Below are 20890 nucleotides of genomic sequence, written 5' to 3'. Positions count from 1 at the left end.
CAGAGGGGTGTCCCTACTCCAATACCGAGGCCAGGACGTCCCCGCAGAACCACAAGGAGGGATGATCGCCAGCTGCACCGGTTAGTCCGCAATGGCCGTACCAAGTCAACTAATCGGCTTAGGGCTGAGTGGCAGCAACTGACAAATGTGCCTGTATCCAGAAGGCTAGTCAACCAACGACTGGTTCAAGCAGGCTATCGTGCCAGGCGTCCCCTGAGAAAGCCACGCCTGACCAGACAACACCGCCAGCGCCGATTGCAGTGGGCCAGAGAGCACCGTCAATGGCAGCCAGGACACTGGAATCACGTGATCTTCAGTGACGAGTCTAGATTTCTGGTCTGTCGTCAAGATGGCCGCGTCCGAGTGCGCAGACAAGTGCATGAAGCCTCCAACAAAGATTGTATAGTGCCAAGAGTCCAAGCTGGATGTGGTGGGGTGACCGTTTGAGCTGCTTTTCATGCAGGGGGCAAAACTGACCTGGTTGTTCTGAATGGAAACCTGAACCAGTTCAAGTACAGGGCCATTCTGGAAGAAACATTGCTTCCATTTGCTCGTGCAGCCTTTCGAGGAAACTTTGTCTTCCAAGATGACAATGCACGGCCTCATCGTGCTCGCATGATCCAACACTTTCTTGCTGACCGTGGTGTAGAGCATATGGAGTGGCCTGCCATGTCCCCGGATATGAATCCGATAGAGAACTTGTGGGCAGAATTAACGCGTCAAATCGACCACTTGGACCAGCATGGTGCAAAAAGGTGCAAAAAAGGTGCAAAAACAGATCCTAGCAACTACAGACCAATCAGCCTTCTCCCAATTATCAGCAAAGTCATGGAATCCATCATTGCTTCGGATATGAAATCTTTCCTCTTCTCCAATGGCTTGATCTCTGATCATCAATTTGGTTTCAGACCAGGTCACTCTACTCTGGACATGCTGCTTCTGCTGTCTCAACAATGGATGGAGGTCCTCAATGCCAAACAGGAAATTAGAGCTGTCTCCCTCGACATATCACGTGCCTTCGACACGGTCTGGCACCCCGCTCTGCTCACCAAACTCTCCTCCTTTGGTATCCATGGAAATCTCCACGCATGGCTGGCAGACTTCCTCTCTAGTCGTCGTCAACGTGTGGCCCTGAATGGGTTTCTCTCATCTCCTCTTCCTGTTCAGGCTGGAGTTCCCCAAGGCAGTGTTCTGGGCCCCGTGCTTTTTCTGGTCTTCATCAATGATCTCTCTGACTCTCTCGAAAATCCTCTCTATCTCTTTGTGATGACTCCACTCTCTGCCGCTCCATTCCTCTTCCCTCAGATCGGCAGTCTGCTGCCTCCTCACTCTCTGAAGACCTGGACAAAATCACAGACTGGTCAAACAAGTGGAACATGTCTTTCAATCCTGACAAATCTCACACTCTTACTATGTCTCTCCGAAAAGATCGACTGGACAACCCTCCCATCTACTTTCTCAACAATCCTCTCCAAGAAGTTCTGTCGCTCAAGATTTTGGGTCTCACTATCTGCCATGATCTTTCTTGGGAAAACCACATTTCCAAGCTGGCCTCCAAAGCCAGTCGCCGACCGGGCATCCTCCGTCGTGCGAAGTCCTTCCTCGGCACACCTGAGCTCCTCACCACATACAAGGCTTTCATCCGCAGCTCAATGGAATACTGTTCTCCCCTATGGGCCGGTGCTCCTGCCTCACACCTAGCTCGGCTTCACGCTGTTGAAACCAAAGCTTTCAGAATTATTGGAATCTCCCGCGATGAAGCTATCTCTGAGGGCCTTTCACTCACTCACCGCAGGCAGGTAGGTGGTCTTTCTGTCTTCTTCCGACTCCTCTCCGGCCTTGCACCCCCAGCTCTCTCTGTGCTCTGTCCCCCAAATATTCCTACAGGTCGCACAAGATCTGCCAGCAACCCTCTGATGGTTAAACTGCCGAAATCTCGGCTCTCTGCTCACCTTCACTCTTTCATTCCTCTTTTCTCCCGCCTCTGGAACAAACTCCCTCACTCCCTTCAATCCCACTCCTCCCTCCAGGTCTTTAAAACAGCTGTTCACCACCATCTCTTATCTTCCCCCATCCAAAACCTTGATCTTTTCTACCCCCGCTAATTCACCCCAGATCCACCTTGTTTGAAATTCCAACTTCTTTCCTGGAAGTCCTGGCAGTGTCCATATGTTTTATACCTCTCCCACCACCCCCTTCCCATGCCCCCCCCCCCCCCAAAGCCCTCGCCCTCTCTCAGATCTCTCGATGTCTCCATGTCTCTCGGTCCCTGCTCTCAAATGTTGTGTTTGTGTCCTTCCCCCTCTCTCCCCATCTTGTCTACCGCTCCCGATGTTATATGTTTTATGTGTCGGTTTGTCTTTCTGTGTGATTAATGTTCGCTCTTTCACGAGCCTCGATCTTGTATACAAAAAAAAGAAGAAAAAAAAAAAAGAAAAAGCAGCCGACCTCTGTGCGTGAATTGCAACATGCTATTGTCACTGCATGGCAAGCGATTCCTGTCCAAACCTTGGCAAATCTCGAGAACAGCATGCCTCGACGTGTACGTGCTCTCCTGAATGCTCGTGGGGGTTACACGAAGTACTGAACTGTAATTTTACTGTCCGTAATCCCAGTCGTAATTTAACTTTTGTTTTTGTTAAAAAATATTTTGGCTAATGTGCAAAATAAAGAGATACTTCTGGAAAACGTACAGAAGTTTAACACAGTACTGTCCGTGAATTGAGTTCGATATCAGTTTACATCACTTTCAAGGATCAATTTATTTGTTTCGAAATGTCAAATGTGGTTTTTGTTTCTTTTAAAGGTCACATTAACAAAATCTAGAATAATTTCAACATAATTCCAATGAACTTTTGGTTCTAAGTCATCTTGAAAAGTAAATTCACCCCCACAAAAAATATAATCCATATTAAATGCCAGGTCTGTATAAGGGATCGTTTCTCTGTATGCAGCTTTTACATACAACACAACAACAACAGGCATTTTAAGGCCATTTTCCCTGCAAGAGCGGGGGTTAGCCTTGCGGTCCCCATGACAATGTTCTACATTTTGCCCTATTTTCTGCCCTATTTTGCCCGACTTTTACATGGGGACTGAAAATACGTTTCTCGGCTTCTACTGGACGAAATCGGCTGCAAATTTCAGAAGTAAATACTTTGTACGTTGAGGTAATATGTTCCAAATTTCAGCGACGTCCGTTTATCCATTCTTGAGTTATATTTAGAAAACCCTTGAAATCACGTTTGTGTCTGTCAGTCCGTCCATCCATCCATCTATCCGTCCGCCCAAAATGTGTTAGCGCTCATACCTCAAGGACTATACATTGAAACTAGCTGAAACTTGGAATATACATCAGCCAATAGGTCTAGTTGATGGCTTTCAAAACAAATTCCACCTAAGTGCTATAGTTTTTGCTTTAAAATTAAATATATATGAAAAAATATATGCACACTTTATCGGGGCGCCCTACATCTGGCAAATAAAATACATTTACTTCATGCAGATGTATGAATCAAATTGGTGCCCCTTTATATGAACTTTTCTAGAGCATTACTTGGTTCCTCCTCAGAACACAAGGGTAGTTCAGCATGCAGAGATTTTTTGAATGCCCCTTATTTTGTATTGTTTGGCATTTTCTACAAGCTATGGAATGTCCCTTCTTTTTTTTTGCCACATGGCACATACCCTTATATAAAGGGGCCTTTTCTATGCTCCTGGCATTTTACCCAAGAATGGGATTTAATAGGCATACATTTCCGTTTTTTTCATGAGCACAAGCATCAAGATTTTGTGACAAATTTGATACGACTGACGTTTGGGCAGTGTATTGGTTTGGTGCACATTGTTCATGCACGTTTGCTTATTATTTGATCTGGAACGAACTGTGTATTATACGTGACTACTTTGCAGTGTTCGTTGAGGTGAGATCTTTATTCTAAAAGCTGAGTATAGTACAAAGGTGTCAAGTTATAATTGTGTAGTTGGACTTTAAGCTGTGTGGACAGAACCCGAGAGATCGGGAAATTTCAGCTTGCTTCCGGAAAGTGAACTGTCTCTGGTGAACGAGCAATTTATAGCGGCTTCTGGTTGTAGAACAACCTACTAATTACTTGTAGATTGAGAATGGCGGACTTTTGCCCAATTATATACACAGTCATGACGGAGAAGGCGAGCGTCATTTGCTTTGTTGCGTCGAAGCATGCAAGACCACTATGTGCATCATGAGTGCTGCAACGATTAAATTAACGAGTTTCGACTTTATCTACCTACTACTTAGAGATTGATTGATAAAATAACCTTAAGTTTTTGTGCCACTCAGGAATTCCCCTGTTCTGATTAATTTTTTTTTTCATACTTGTGGATGAGCCAGTACACTGAACGGATCAGGGTGCAAAACATGCCTGCATGGGGTGGACAAGATGGACACAGAAGATGCATTGGCTGGAAAAGATAGATACAGAAGGAAACACCAAGGTTGGAAAACTGGAGAATTGGAATGAGGGATTTGGGTGGGGTTAATGAGGGTAGAAAAGATCGTGGTTTCAAGATCTGAGACAATCTGGATTGTGGTGAACAGCTGTGCAGAAGACATGGTTGGTGGAATGAGGTTGAAGAGGATGTGGAAGTTGATTCCACAGGTGGGTATAAAGCAGGAACAAATGAGTGGAGGTTTGAGCAGTGATCCTGGATTTAGGTAGTTTCACCACAAGGGGGTTGATGGTGAACCATGTGAGCTATGCAGAAACCTGTGGGTGGGGTGAACGAGGGCATGGAAAGAGCAGAAGGTGCAAGACCAGAAAGGAGGCGGGAGAAGACATAGACCAGCGATGTGCCTGCGATGGCAAAGTAATAATCCCAGAGATTCAGCTTGATCGTGGGAGATTCCAATGATCTTGAAGGCCTTGGTTCCCTTGGAATCAAGCTGAGCAAGATGAGGGAGGGGAGCCAGCCCAGAGGGGAGAGCAGTACTCCATTAAGCTGTGGATGAAGGTCTTTTAGGTGGATATGAGTTCAGGTGTGCCAAGGAAGGACTCTGTATGACAGATGAGGCCCATTCATGGCTGGCTTTGGAGGCCAACTTTGAAATGTAATCGTGGCTGATAGTGAGACCCAGGAGTTTGAGTGACTGAACTACCTCGAGAGTTAAGAAAGTAGAAGGGAGGCTTTGCCAAACCGCCGTTGAGAGAGATATAGAGAGTGTGAGATTTGTCAAGGTTGAAAGACATATTCCAAGTGTTTGACCATTTTGTGATTTTAGTTTTCCAAGGTGTGAAGAGAAGGAAGAGGCTGCAGCCTACTTGTCTGAAGGATAAGGGATGTCATGGCAGAGGGTGGAGTCATCAGCCAATAGATAAATAATTTTCCAGGAAGTGATAGAATCATTTCTGAAGATCAGGAAAAGGACTGGGCCCAAAACACTGCCTTGGGGAACTCCAGCCTTGACAAGGAGAGGAGTGGAAGGATTCCGTTCAGTGCCACACTTTGGCTACGAGAGTAGAGGAAGTCAGGAAATCATGTGTGGAGATGGCCTTGGATGTCATAGGCAGAGAGTTTGGAAAGCACGGTGCGATGGCAGACTGTATCAAAAGCATAAGGAAAGTCCAGAGAGATGGCCCTGATCTCACTCATGTCTTGCATTGAGGGCCTCCATCCATTGTTGGGTGAGTAGTAGCAGCATGTCCAAGGTGGTGTGACCTGGTCTGAAACCAATTTGATTATCTGAGGTGAGGTTGTTGGAGAAAAGGAAAATGACCTTTTTGAACGACCATCATACAAAGCTTTTTGTAGACGAGAAGCCTCATCCTCTTAGTGGGTTTTTTGGCTTCTTTTTTTGGACTGGATTTTGTTACTGGATACATTTTCCAATAATGTCGCATGTCTGTGTTGTGTGCAGGGCACAGCCGACCCAGATCGTGCACTGCTCGTAGCACGCCTTCTGTAAGTGTATCCTCTTCTTCTCTGTTAAAATTTCCTTCATGATATTTCAAAGCACAAAACATTTTTGGTATGGATCACAGAATCGATAATTTTACTTTACACTTTCCTGGATTTTTTTTTTTTTTTGTTTACAAAACAAAGTGCACAAGTGAAGGAGCGGTCTGCACAACTTCAATACCACTATTACCTGCTGGATAAAAAAATTATCGATCTCATATGTGAGGATTCAGCAAAGGCATAACGTCATGGTGACAGCTTGGCACAATGACACCGGGCACCATCATGTGTCCACGTGGTGGGGCGAGGGAGGGGGGGGGGCATGACAAAACTGCCCCAAAACTTTTGGGGAGTACAGAAAAACAAAGTTCCACAAGTTTATTTTAGGGTAATTAATCTTTTAAAAAATATACGATTGTAAACACAAATGGAGACTGCAGAAGTCTTTCAAATATCACAAAATTGTTTTATTATTATTTTTTGTCTGATCTTGGTTATTAAAGTTTATTTCTCCTCTAGCGAAAATGATGTTGCTGCCTTTGATGTCAACATGGGGTGCCCGAAGGAATATTCGACCAAGGTTGGTTGTTGTTGAGATTGTTAAAATATATCGATACATTACTAACATAATTGCCTTCGCCGAATTTGAGAATACTTTTGTGCATAAGGCAATTTTTCCAAAAATAAAAATCGCGTTTTTTGGATCGAAAATGAGTTTGATCGTCATGAAATTTTCTGGAGATGTTGGGTATAGTTAGGTGATGGTGAAGAATTTTTTTTTTGCAAAAAACGATCGAAGGCAATTATTACTAACATAATTGCCTTCACCGATTTCGAGACTACTTTTGTACATGAGGCAATTTGTCAAATTGCCTTCGCCGATTTTTAGAATACTTTTGTGCAGAAGGCAACTTTTCTAAAAATTAAAATCGCGTTTTTTGGATCGAAAATGAGTTTGATCGTCATGAAATTTTCTGGAGATTTTGGTTTATAGTTAGGTAATAGTGAAGAAAATTTTTTTTTGCAAAAAACGATCGAAGGCAATTATGAGTAACGTATCGATATGCATCTTTTGCCTTGCTTAGTTGTGGCTCACATTGTGCCACCCCTCGTATTTTTGGAAGGTTTTATCTTTGTTTTTTTGCTGCAGGGAGGTATGGGGGCAGCACTACTCTCAAACCCAGAAAATATCAAGCGGGTATGCAGCCATGTTTTTACTTTTAAACTCCACCAACCGTGGTTCACGGAGCAGCTCAGAATATTTGCCGTTGTTTTTAAAATAATCATGTGATGTACTCGTTTAACACATTCTCTTTCTGAATAAGCCATGGATTATATATAATTAGAAAAGACGACCAAAGCTACAATGACATGAAGATTAACCCTTGATCCAAAATTGGATTCTATTGGCATGTTTTAATGTTCAAATTTTTTTTTTGGACGTTTTAAATTTAAGAGTTTACTTGTGTGACGCCATCTTACCTTTATGGTCTTGAAACGGTGGCACTGACAGGGAGGCAACAGAGGTTGCAGGATTGCGAGAACAGCTGGGTGTAGGAGGATTGCGGGAGTGAAGAGGTTGAATAGAAGGAAGATGGATGAACTGAGGGAGGAGATTGGTGTGGAGATGAGCTTGACGGAGAAATTGGTGAAATGCCGGCTGAGATGGGCTGGACACTTGGTGCAGATGGGGAAAAAAAGAATGGCAAAGAGAACGGATAGTTTGAGGGACCAAGAAAGGAGGAAAAGAGGTAGATTGAGGTTGAGGTGGAAAGACTGGGTGAGGAGGGATATCAAATAGGGTGGGGGTGTTTGGAGAGTGGAGACAGATGGCTGAGGGTGGAGATGTGGAGGCGTATCGTGGTTGAGGCAAGGCGAAGCTTGGTACCATTGGACTCTCCTCCCCCCCCCCCCCCCCCTTTTATAAAGGGAAGAGAAGAAGAAGAGATTTAAGAAAGAATGAATGAAATTGTATTGTACTGCATTTTACCTATTATTGCTTTCTCCATTGATCATTTCCTTGTTTCTTGTCCACATCTGCATTATCCATCCTGTTCCTTCACATCCAAATGCAGCCCTGTGGTTGGCATCAAATGCAAATGTCCCAATGAATAAAAATGCATTGATAACTAAACGAATGCAATCGGATGATGACGGCTATCAGGTATGACAGCATTTTGAGACCTAAGTAACCATTTTCAGTCTTGTGAGTTGTGCACGACAGGTTGTTGCTCCATCCCACCAAGATAATCTTAAAAACAACAAAACTTTTTTGTTACAGATTCTCTCAAAGCTCGTGAATGGTGTTTCTAAGCCAATTACGTGCAAGATTCGCATTCTGCCTTCGGTGGGTGCTCTGTTGCTCACCATGTACTGTCTAATTTTATTTGTGTAGAGGATTGATCACCCACTTTGAACACGTAAAATTGTGATGGCAACCTGACTTTTCACTTGAGGACCCCTGTGTGTCGCCACTTTATTTTTATGCCTCCGCCGATGAAGTCGTCCATGCATCCGTGATTGGTTTTCATTACCACGATAACTTGTGAGGTAGAGATGGGATTTTGACCAAAGTTGGTACGAGTATGTATTATGATGCAAAGATTAACTGATTTCATTTTGGGATGATGGTCAAATGCCAGAGTTTGGGTAAACAATATGTTTCTGCACTAACTTGTGAACCAATGATGGGATTTTGACCAAATCCAGTGTAAGTATATATTATGATGCAAAGACTAACTGATTTTATTTCAGCATCAGAGGTCATGTCAGGTAAAAATGTGATACTTGATAACAGCTGAAGGGATTTAAAATAAACCTGGTACAAGTATGTATAATGAGGTAATCTGGGCGGGGGCATATTGGTCGAGGTAGCGACGTCAGAGTGCCGTTCTATTTTTATGTCCGCCACCAGTTATGTTTTCACCAGTGTCTGTCCGTTTGTTTGTTTGTGAACAAGATATCTCAAAATGTATTGGATGGATTCGGACAAAATTTGGCAGAGAGTTAATGTATGTGATAAGGACGAAATGATTAGATTTTGGTGAAGATCCGGATTCGGATCCGGCTACTCGAATTTTTAAGTGTTTCTTCACCATTTGGAGAAAGGGTCAAAAACGATATATAGTACAATAATTCAAAAGGTTGTGGACGGATTAAGATGAAACTTGGTGGACAGGTTGGGTGTGTGTCAAGGAAGAATTGATTCGATTTTGGTTAAGATCCGGATTGGAGAATTTTAAGTGATTCTTCACTATTGAGTGATCGGGCTAAAACCAATATATAACATGATATCACAAAAACGTGGTGGGGAGGTTGCGCATGTGACAAGGAAGAATGGATTCAATTATGGTGAAGATTTGAATCCGGATCTAGATCCGAGAATTTTAAAAAGCGATTCTTCACCATTGGGAGATGGGGCCAAAAACGATAAGGAACAGGATATCTCAAAAAGTTATGGACGGATTTGGACAAAACTTGGTGGACAGGTGTGTGTGACAAGGAAGAATCGATTCAATTTTGTTGAAGATTCGGATCCGGATCCACCTAGTATAATTTTTTAAAAGTGATTCTTCCCCATTGAGTGATATGGCCAACCAGGTGGATGCTCTCTACTGAGTGCCGTTCTAGATACACTTGTGTTAATATTGAAAAACCACTTATCGGACTCGTGCCAGTGTTGAAAAACCATTTTTCACAATCATGTTAGCATTGAAAAACCACATTCCCCACTCGTGTGAGTGTTGAAAACCACTTTTTACCTCCACCACCAAAGGTGGGTGGCGGTTGTGTTTTCACCCCTGTCTGTCTGTTTGTTTGGGAACCAAATATCTCAAAAAGTTGTGGACAGATTCGGACGAAATTTGGCAGAGATGTTGCTTTTATGTGACAAGGACGAAACGATTAGATTTTGGTGAAGATTCGGATCTGGCTACTATAATGTTTTAATTGATTCTTCACCATTGGGAGATCGGGGCGAAACAGATACATAGCGGGATATATTAAAAAGTTATGGACAGATTTTTTTCGAAATTTGGTGGACCGGTTGGGTGTCCGACAAGGACAAATAAATTCGATGATGGTGATGATCTGAATATGGATTCGGATATGAGAATTTCTTTTTAAAAGTGATTCTTCACCATTGGGAAATACGACCAAAAACGATATATTCAAAGTTATGGATGGATTTTTATGGGGTTAAGTTATGGAGTTATGGATATCTCAAAGTTATGGATGGATATGGACGAAACGTGTTGTACAGGTTGGGAGTCTGACAAGGAAGAATCGATTAAATTTTGGTGAAGATCCGGATCTGGATCCAGATAGTAGAATTTTAAAGTGATTCTTCACTATTGAGTGATATGGCCAACCAGGCGGAGGTATGCTCTCCACTGAGTGCCGTTCTATTTAATGAATGATTTAAGGCTCGTTGTGGAGCTGACACACACACACGCACATACACACACACACACACACACACACACTTTACAAGTTTTTACTTGATACAAGGCAATGAAAGAGCACACTAAGACTTGCAAGAAATATTTTTCTCCACAAAGTTAATATGGAAGATTTATTGGAAGTATAAAACAGAAACACCAGAACCAATCACTTACATAATTAATTGTGATGTTTCATGAGGATTTTGAAAGGTCCCATTTCAATCAACATTTAACATCTAGAAAACACATCAGAAATTCTTCACCTCAATTGATTGAAGAACACCAGAGTTAAGCATTGAAGTTGGAGATAATGCTTACGCAGGTAATGTAAAGAATATCTTGTATTATTATTTTAAAAAAATTCCACTGATAAGGTTGACTCTTATAATTTAACTTAATAAAGTTGACTCGCATGTAATTATTCTCGCACCTTTTGAAAATAATTTGGAGGGGGGGAATTTTAAAAAAATGAAATTACGAGCACATTTTAAAATCTTTTCAAATGAAACTTTGTACACTACTCACAATAAGTTATAAGGATATTGGCAGGTTCTTCGGTGTGGTTGATTTTGTGTGTTAATTATGTTGAAAAAAGTTGTTGGTCCTAATTCTATGGTTATTAATGAGTGTGAAAAAACACAGCATTCTTGATTTCAACACCCTAACCCCTATAAAAAAAAATGAACTCACTCCCACAATATCCCTAACTTATTTTGAGTAGTGTATATGCAATCAACATTGAGGATGCATGAAATGTGTAACGATTTCTTTTGGATTTGAGCCTTCCCCCCCCCCCCCTCCACCCCACTCTCCCCCACCCTCACGTTTCATGTGTGGATTTAGGGTCACAGGGGTCAAAACGTGAAAAAAAACAAAAAACCTCAATTTGATGTCGGGTCATTCCTGATTGAACTTTTTGCCATGTTTCACCTTTACTTTTGGTGGGAAGCGTGTTGAATTGCGTGCCATCGCCTTCACTCTAGTTTAACTTCATAAAGTTGACTCGTATAGTTGAACTGCCCATTTTGTGAGGGACTGCTCGTGGGTCAGACCCTCTGTCCTTCCAACCACTTATCTTGGTCTTTCCTTTAGACTTGACAGACAATCGATCCATTTAACTCGTTCGACTACTTTGTTCCATTTAACTCCAAGTTGCATCACCGTGCACATCACCATGTCTCACTGCAGATTGAATGCACTCCAGTTTGAGTTCAATCCTCTAGACAAGTAATTTTCTGAGTTGTGTTAAAAAAGAAAAATCAACAATATATATATATATATATTTTTTTTACGGTGCAGCCCAGAGTGCAAAGCCGTCCAGAACAGTTTGTCTGTCCGTATGTATGTATGTATGTACGTATGTACGTATGTATGTATGTGTGTCCCTCACAAACATACACCAATCAGAGCTGAGGATCTGTTCACATGGCAAGGGTAATGTGATGTCATTATGGCGTGTATGACTGCTGACTCTACACACCGCCATTTTGATTCCTATGCCGTTCAGGCCGAACATATTGTCGAACCTGTTGTATATCACAATCGCCATGCTCTAACTTTACGGTTTTAATTAATTGTGAAACACAAACGAACCAATTGTTAAAATTACCATTAAATATCGAAAGCATTGGCGTTACGGGTCGTCCAACGATACAGTACGTATAGGCCATAGGCTTCATGCGTCACCTTCATGCCGTTTTGAACAAATTCGCCCAGGTTTCTTCATACAGTAGTATAGTTTTCATTGTAATAATAATGACGTTAATAATAATAATAATAATAATAATAATATAGTAAATATAATCGTAGCACTGCAATCCCTTTGTCGTGACTGCGAATTTACTGGATTGAAGCAGTGTACGGTTGGTTCATTGTTGATTCTAAACATATAGAATAAACCAGTGTCTGTGTCTCAATGCAATCTCTTCACTTTCTGGTGACAGACAGCTTAGAGACCGAGAGTACTTCAAAAATATTTAATACTTACATTATTTGCTAACTGGTATCTCCACCCAGGTCATACTATCCTATTAAATAAGTCGTACTATCCTATCATACTATCCTCCACCGCTGTTAGACTTTCGGTCTTGTTTATATATACAGTCACGTGAAAAAGTAAGTACACCCCATGTAAAGTTTTTACTTTTTCAACATATTTCAACATACAGCTATTTTATCTTCATTTCAACAATATTGACAGATAAAGGTGATATAACATAACAAATATCATGAAACATTTACATTTTGTAGTCCATTGTATAATTTAAATAAACATAAATGCAAATTTCGCATGTGGAAAAAGTAAGTACACCCTTGGCTCTAAAAGGGTGGTTTTGCCCCCTTTGGCAGAAACAACCTCAAGTAGGCGTTTCTTATAACTGTCTACCAGTCTCTGACATCGACTGGGAGAAACTTTTGCCCACTCCTCCATGCAGAATTCTTTCAGCTGTGCGATGTTTGAGGGGTTTCTTACATGCACAGCTCGTTTCAAATCCCCCCACAACATATCGATGGGATTTAGATCCGGGCTTTGACTTGGCCATTCCAGAACCCTCCATTTCTTTATTTTCAGCCATTCCTTGGTGGATTTACTGGTATGTTTAGGGTCATTGTCATGTTGCAAGGTCCACCTTCGGTTGAGCTTCAACTTTCTGACAGATGGCCTCACATTATCCTCAAGCACCCTCTGGTACAATGAAGAATTCATCGTGGATTCTATAATGGTGAGCTGCCCAGGCCCTGATGCAGCAAAGCTGCCCCAAACCATAATATTTCCACCACCATGCTTTACAGTTGGTCTCAGGTTCTTGTGGTCAAATGCTGTCTTTGGTTTGGTCAAATGGTCATGTCAATGTCTTTGGTCAAATGCTTTTCGTTTTTGCCAAACATGTCTTCTGGTCCTGCGGCCAAATAGCTCTACCTTTGACTCATCTGTCCAGAGTACATTGTTCCAGAAGTGCTGGTCTTTGCCTAGGTGTTCATTGGCAAACTTTAGTCTTGCCCTGATGTTCTTTCTGGACAGCAAAGGTTTCCTCCTGGCATACCTCCCATGTAGATCAAATTTGTGCAGCCTCTTTCTAATGGTAGACTCCTGCATTTTGACATCAACAGTGGCAAGAGCTACCTGAAGGTCCCGTGATGACATTCTGGGGTTCTTAGAGACTTCTTTCAGCATCTTGCGGTCTGCTCTCGGGCTGAACCTGCTGGGGCGGCCTGGCCTGAACAAGTTGGCAGTTGTTTGGAATCTTCTCCACTTGTAGATGATCTTCCGGACAGTCGAACGATTGATTTCAAATTGTTTGGAGATCTTTTTAAATCCCTTCCCAGACTCGTAGGCATCTATAACCTTCTTTCTGAAGGCCTCAGAGAGCTCTTTTGATCTAGGCATGGTGACGCCGCACACTTCAACAACAAAGAGCAAACCAAACTAAATGTCTGAGGTTTAAATAAGACAGGTTCCTCCAAGATCCTCACCAACGATGTTCTAATCATTTGCACCTGAGCTGGTGCACCTGATTCTAATTTTAGGTATTTGAAGTGGTGATAAATGTAGGGGTGTACTTACTTTTTCCACATGCGAAATTTGCGTTTATGTTCATTTAAATTATACAATGGACTACAAAATGTAAATGTTTCATGATATTTGTTATATTATATCACCTTTATCTCTCAATATTGTTGAAATGAAGATCAAATAGCTGTATGTTGAAATATGTTGAAAAAGTCAAAACTTTACATGGGGTGTACTTACTTTTTCACGTGACTGTATATATTGTTGCGGATATGGCATTTGGCCTCCATATCCGCTTGTAAATATTCCCCTATTTCCCCAATACTCCCCAACTATCCCCAATCCCCCATTCCCTAGTCCCATTGCCTGTAAATAACACTCTGTAGAACCGACCTTCCCCTTTTTCCCCCATTAAATGTCGTGCCCAGATCCACCGCATCTCACGTAGACAACTTTCGGACATCTTGCTAGTTATTCTTAGTCTATGTCAGTTAAGGACTCGTTTCCATTAATTCTGACTCTTCGTTGCACCAGAATGTGATTGTATGGCACCAGTAGTGAGTTTAGGACCTCCCCATACCTCCTCCCATCTTCCCCACGAAACAACAACAACAACAACAACAACTACAACAACAACAACAACAACAACTACAACAACAACTACAACAACAGAGGGGGCGGCGCGGCGCGGGGAGTGTGCGTTCTCACTCCGGCTTGGTTAGCCGCCATTGCCATGTGCGCCCACGGGGTTACCACGAAGGGGCTGGCTGTCAGCTCCTCGTCAAGGGCGGAGCCGGTAACCCCCCCCGCACCCAATAAGAAGGGCGGACCGATTCCATCTGGGGCGGAGCTAACTAGCCGAGGGCGTGTCACTCCCCGCCGGATATGCGCCGCCACTTACCGGATGTGAGGTCAGATGCGCCCCCAGCTTGAGAAGACAAGTCGCGACCTCCGAGCGCTGAGCGACCTCCCCGCATCATTGGACCGGACCGGGTCGATTTTGCCCCTGAGCCAAGGTGCACCTTGAGCCATCGAAGACCCGCCTTCCTTGCCATCAATCCCCATGTGAGTCAGTTTTGTCCCGTTTATCTGTGGTCTGTCGGGAATAAGATAAGTGTGTCTAAGTGCCTATCTTTCTATGCTGTCCCTCTCATTCCTGTAATCTAACCTTCCGCCATATTATAACCTCCTCCGGAGGTCTTGAGAACCGTATCCCTGGTGTCGTGTCATTTTAATCCCAGCCGTTGTGTCCTTTTCCTTCATTGATCTAGCGTAGCGCGACTCGGCCAAGGTTCGAGTATAATCGGGTAACTTGTGCGGACACGGCGGCCATTCCGCTCGGCCCACCATAACATCAAAGTCGTGTCTGTAACAATTGGTGTCAGGAGTGGGATTCGGACCTGGGACTAAATTCATTTAGCCCAAATTTTGGAACACCAAGTGTACCATTAGGGTAACATTTTGGTGTTGGGAAGTAGAATTCGATCCGGAGCGCGTTTCCCGCGCTCGAAATTATAATGGCGAAATTTGATTTTGTTTTACAAAATATAAAAACCCGAATTTTGAAAGTCGCGCTATGGCAGACCAAGTCGGTTGGGTTCCGGTAGAGGAGAGTGAGGCAGGGTCGGTCCAGGACCAAATTGAGGGACGTGAGGAGAGCGAAGCAGTGAGGGTAGCAGACGCACAAAATAGCGTCGTTGCGCCCGACGTTGCGGGCGCGCAAAATGGCGCCTCGCTGGTCACCGCGCCCGCGACCGTGGCAGCGCCCCTGGTGGATTCGAACCTTTTCCTCCTGCAAATGAGGGCCCTTATGGAACAAATGGGTGAGCGATTGGAGGGCCAAATGGGGTCCAATAGCGAGAAATTGAGGGATGACATGGGGGCCCAGATCGGGGGGTTAGGGAGTAGAATAGAGGGATTAGACAAGAAATTTGAGGGGTTAGACAACGGGATAAAAGAGGTGAAAAATGGGTTAATGGGGGTAGAAAACAGAATGGCCGCTCAAGAGAATCAAATGGAAGGGATGCAAAAGGGGTTAGAGGGGTTAGAAAACAGGATGGAAGGCAAATTGAGGGACATGAGGGACCAAGCGGAAAGGGAAGTTAAACAAATGGGGCAGCAGATAGAGGGGGTCAGAATGGGGGTAGAAACCAAACTGGATGCTCACAGGGAGGAAATGGAGCAGATGAGGGTGGCATCTGGGCAGGAGATGCAAGTGATGGGAGAGGAGATCAGAAGAGGTGTGAGTGAGGAGGTCGGAGGAGTGCGCGAGGAGGTGAGGCACTGTGAGGAGCACATGGAGAAGGAGGTGAGAAAGGGGACTGTAAAGTTACAAGGGGGCATAGAGGACCTGACGCAGGAGGTGGAACAGCTGACGGAGGGACAAAAAGGACTAACGGAGCAGGTTCAAAGGAACACTGCGGTATTAGGGGGGTTAAAAGCGACACAAAACGACATAAAAAACGACTTAATAGCGACAAAGAGGGAATGTCAGATGGTACGTGAGGGACTGACAACGAGGTTGGACGAGGTGACAGAGGTAATGGAGACGAAGGACCGGCAGGTGAGGACGCACATGGAAACGGTCAAGGTAGCCTTAGAGGACGAGCTTGAGGAGACGTACCGGGGAATAAAAGAGGTGAAGCAGAAATTAGAAGAAGTGGAAGAAGGGGTGAGCGAAATTAAGAAGCGACGGAGAGAGGATAAGAAAGAGATAAAGGAGGAGGTAAAATAATTGGTCCAAAGTCTGTGTTTGGATCGTGATGATGTGCTCATTAACCGGATGAGGGATTCGCAGGTGATGGAGGAGAAGCGAAGAGGAAGAGGACCCGGTGTAAGTGGTGACCAACATGGTCGTGCGTATGATGCGCCAGGTGATTTAAGAAGCTTGGGGGTCGAGATGGACCCGGGTGTTCGTGAGAGGCCGTTGGTGAAGTGTGCGACAGGTCTGGTGTGCGAAAAAGGAGGTGTGCAAGAAAGTCCGACTCTGGGGTGTGTGAGGAAAAAGTGTGTGCCAAGGAGTGAGGGTGCTGGCGAGAATGAGTCGGTCGTAGCGTGTGTGCGAGGGAGCACATGGAAGCGCGGTGTGGTAAGTGTTACAGAGGGTGTGACGGGAGAGTGTGCGCGAGAAAGGTGTGTGACGGACAGGTGCATGGGGAAAGAGTGCGCTGTCAAGAATGGAGGTGAGAGTAGTGAGAGTGACAAGGAGCGTGAGTTGGTTGTGCCAGGTGAGCGAGGAAGCACACCTGGAATGGTAGAGCGTGAGTGGGAATGCACGCTGGAATTGGTAGTGAGGCACGTGGTTGGGATTGCGAATGAGAGCACACCTGTGATTGTCACAGAGGAGGTGACAGAGGAGGGGGCGCGAAGAGGTGTGTTGGTGAGGTGTGCGACCAACGAATGTGTGCCAAAGTGTTCGGTGGTCAGGTGTGTGACCAAGGCTGTGAGTGGAATGGGTGTACCTGGGTGTGTAAGGAAAGGTACGAGGAGCATGGAAACGGCTGGATGTGTGAGCAAGGAACGGGCTGCGGGGTGTAAGCATGCAGGTGAAGCATCGACGTTACACGGGTTAGAGGTTAGGTCGACTTTTAGCCGAATCGGGCCCTCGGTGCGTGCTTTGAACGGCCGCGTCCGAGCTCCACTAGGCGGAGCGGGCGGCTGGATAGGAAGGATCGTCATGGCGACCCCTTTTTGTTGAGACGTGCCGGCAGGTCGAGGTCGGGACATTGGATGGCTCCGTGCCGAGATGGTGCGTGGGATCTCGGCCCGGGTAAGCCCCCGTCCCTGCACCGAGTGCCGGACGCGTCCAGCCGCTGGCACAGAACAACCCGCATTCATGGCTTGGCTTTACGAAGCCGGGCTTTGGACAGGAATTGGCGCACCGAGAGGCATTAGTGAGTAGACTGGGTGATGAGGTTAGTGTTTTGGACCCAAAATTAGAGAAAAACAAAATTTGATGATTGGCAAAGGATTGGCAGTAATGATTGGCAGATGATGAGTAGGATTGGCAAATTTTTGATTTGTTGAAATTTGATGTGCAAAATTGGTAGTGAGCGATGGGCCCGGTGGGTAAGGGTGGCATCCCTGCCACCCTTCCCATGGGGGGGCAAATGCGCAATAGCTTATGGGGTGTATGGCAGTGAAAACTAGCCCGGGTGGGTTAGGTTATATTGATAGGGATCTAGCGAAGATGACATGTAACGTTAAGTTTAGTTAGTGACTGATACCTGTAGTGGGGACGCAGGTAGATTAGTATGGATGATAATGACGAGGGAGCGCAATAGTTTAAAGGGACGACTGGGAAGCGCAAGTTTCAGAAGGGAGTAGTTAGCTGAGATGATGCCGTGTGTGTGAGAATTGAACAGGTGTGATTGCACAGGTGTGCAACTGGACAGGTGTGTGGAGCAGTGTATGAGTAGTGAGTGTTGTGGATCAGCGCGAATGCGCTTGGGGAGAGAAGGGTGCAGGTGGCACCAGGTGTGAGAGCACAGGTGTGCAGGTACAGGTGTGTGGAGAGAGTTGGAGTAAGTGGTACGGGGTGGTGTGCATGGTGCGAAGGTGTGGATGGGGGAAGAGTGGACCCCTTTCACGAATACCCGGGGCGGGTAGTGTAAGTGTTAGGTAGAGGGTATAGGTAAATTGTGGTTGGATATTGGCATTTGTGGTGCGGTTGCAGAATGGTGTTGTGGATGGGTGCATTAGTGTTGTGGAAATGGCTGGGCGTGTAGCCTGTTAGTGTGTGTAGTTGGTTGGGCACTCCACCACTGTGAGGATGTCGGCCAGGTGAGGCCGCAGGTGGGCTCTGGGAGCCGGTAGAGTTGTGGATGGGGCCCGAGGATCCGGAGGACGGACCCGGGTAGCCCAGTGCCAGAGAGGGCACCGAGTGGGGGAGCGCCAGAGGGCCTTCCCCAGGTAGTTAGGATAGGGTGAGGAGCAGGTAAGCTCGGAGGCAACTGCAGTGGTGGAGGTGTGCAGGTGGGTAGACCCGCTGGGAGAGGTACACGCCACGGCCCAGAAATTGTGCGAGGGCACTGGGAGATGAATCGGGGGAGTGAGACCCCAAATTGAAAAGCACCACAGTTTGGTCAATGGGCATTGGTTTTTAGAACCCATAGTGTAAGAGGGCCAATGGTTTGGCAGGAGAAAGACCCCGGGTAATGTAAAGTTGTTAAAGTCATTTAGGAAATAGTTAGGATTGATGAACCTGTCGCACCATACGCAGCCACTTACCTGTGGTGATGATGATGACTCCACACCTGTGTTTTCTTTGTTTGTGTTGCAGAAATGAGAATTGCTGTGAGGATTTGTGAGACGCATCACGACGTGGATGAGACATTGGGGTGATTCCATCTCTCCCTCCCTAGGAGGGACTGATGATGAATTGGTGATAGCAAATTATGATGTTGAGTTGGAGATGGCAAATTTTGATGAAAGTTGAAAATGGCAAATTTGATTGGTTAGGAGGGAGAGAAGACGAATTTGGTTTATGGGAGGAACGGGGAAGACAGTAGGGACGTTGTTGATTTGTAAAGTAGATGTTTATGGGTAGTGTTGTGTTTTGTGGATACAGTAAGGGGTAAGGGAGGGGCCATGTAGGTTACCTGGTGGGGGGGGGGGGGCGTACGGTAGGAACGTACCTGTCTCACCTGGTTCCCATGTGCCCCCAGTGTGCATTACCTTACATTGCGTGCACTTTTGCGCCCTTACCACCTTACTCGCTTGTCTGCTTCTTTTGTCTCCCACCTCCGAGGATCTGGCTTTGGGGCAGAGAGAGAGGAGAGAGAGGTGCTGGCTACGCAGTTGTGGGCCTGCACTTTCGCTGCTTGCTGCCTGGATCGATACACCATATGGACCGCAATTTTGGTGGCCACCCACAATGGACCGCAGTTCTTTTGCGGCCAAGCACCACCCGTGGATGGACCTATGGGTCAACGTGGCACCTATGCCATACAGGTGAACCACTTATAGTTGGCACCCTGACGGCCACAATAAGGAAATGGACGCGGTTGGCGCCTTTCTTTATTTTCTAAGGAAGCCAGAACACCAAGTGCACCACACGAAGAGCAAGAGACACCTGCAGGGTTAGGGGTTGTTGTTTTTATTTTAACTAGGACGTGCCCGTACGTGGGTGCCCGTTCCGTGGCCAAAAAAAAAAAAAAAAAAAATTCCCAAATTTAAATCAAGTGTACCTCCCTGTCTTTGCTAGCCATGACATTCGATGCCATTGACCATTGCCACTCCTACGCCACGGTGAGGCGACAGGGTATGATTTGTAGGAGACCTGAAAGTGCAGTGTCAGTATGTATTCCATGTTCGAATTGTATTAGTTTTAAAATAGTAAAAAAAAAAAAAGGTTTGCAAAGCATATCAGCAAATTGAAACAGAATTGAAACAGAGCAGAATTCGTTATTATTATTATATTACTACAAATTATTACAAATTATTACATTACAAATTTTATTCGTTAATGTTAATTCCCTGCCATCACCCTCTGCCATCACCCTCTGCCATCACCCTCTGCCATCACCCTCTGCCATCACCCTTCCATCACCCTGCCATCACCCTCCCATCACCCTGCCATCACCCTGCCATCACCCTGCCCCATCACCCTGCCCCATCACCCTGCCCCAATGCCCCATCACCCTCCCATCTCCCCCCCATCACCCTCCCATCACCCTCCCATCACCCTGCCATCTCCCTCCCACCACCCTCTGCCACCACCCTCTGCCATCACCCTCTGCCATCACCCTCTGCCATCACCCTCTGCCATCACCCTCTGCAATCACCCTCTGCCATCACCCTCTGCCATCACCGTCCCATCACCCAGCCATCACCCTCCCATCACCCTGCCATCACCCTGCCCCATCACCCTGCCCCATCACCCTCCCATCTCCCCCCCATCACCCTCCCATCACTCTCCCATCACCCTCTGCCATCACCCTCTGCCATCACCCTCCCATCACCCTGCCATCACCCTCCCATCACCCTGCCATCACCCTCC

General features: G+C 45.4%; 1 protein-coding gene across 7 annotated transcripts in view; it reads left to right on the top strand.

Annotated features, from left to right (window-relative positions):
• The window catches only part of DUS2 (dihydrouridine synthase 2), an 84585-nt gene that overhangs the window by 12794 nt on the left and 50901 nt on the right, over positions 1-20890 (top strand). For all 7 annotated transcript variants that reach the window (XM_078779707.1, XM_078779708.1, XM_078779710.1 and 4 more), the window contains 4 exons: positions 5897-5940; positions 6457-6517; positions 7088-7135; positions 8219-8284. In XM_078779707.1, coding sequence (XP_078635833.1) covers positions 5897-5940; positions 6457-6517; positions 7088-7135; positions 8219-8284 — 219 coding nt within the window. The remainder of the gene's footprint in view (positions 1-5896; positions 5941-6456; positions 6518-7087; positions 7136-8218; positions 8285-20890) is intronic.

This window comes from Myxine glutinosa, chromosome 6 (genome assembly GCF_964187855.1).
Source record: "Myxine glutinosa chromosome 6, kmMyxGlut1.1, whole genome shotgun sequence".
NCBI classification, from domain to species: domain Eukaryota; kingdom Metazoa; phylum Chordata; class Myxini; order Myxiniformes; family Myxinidae; genus Myxine; species Myxine glutinosa.
This window is presented reverse-complemented; position numbering and strand designations above follow the sequence as displayed.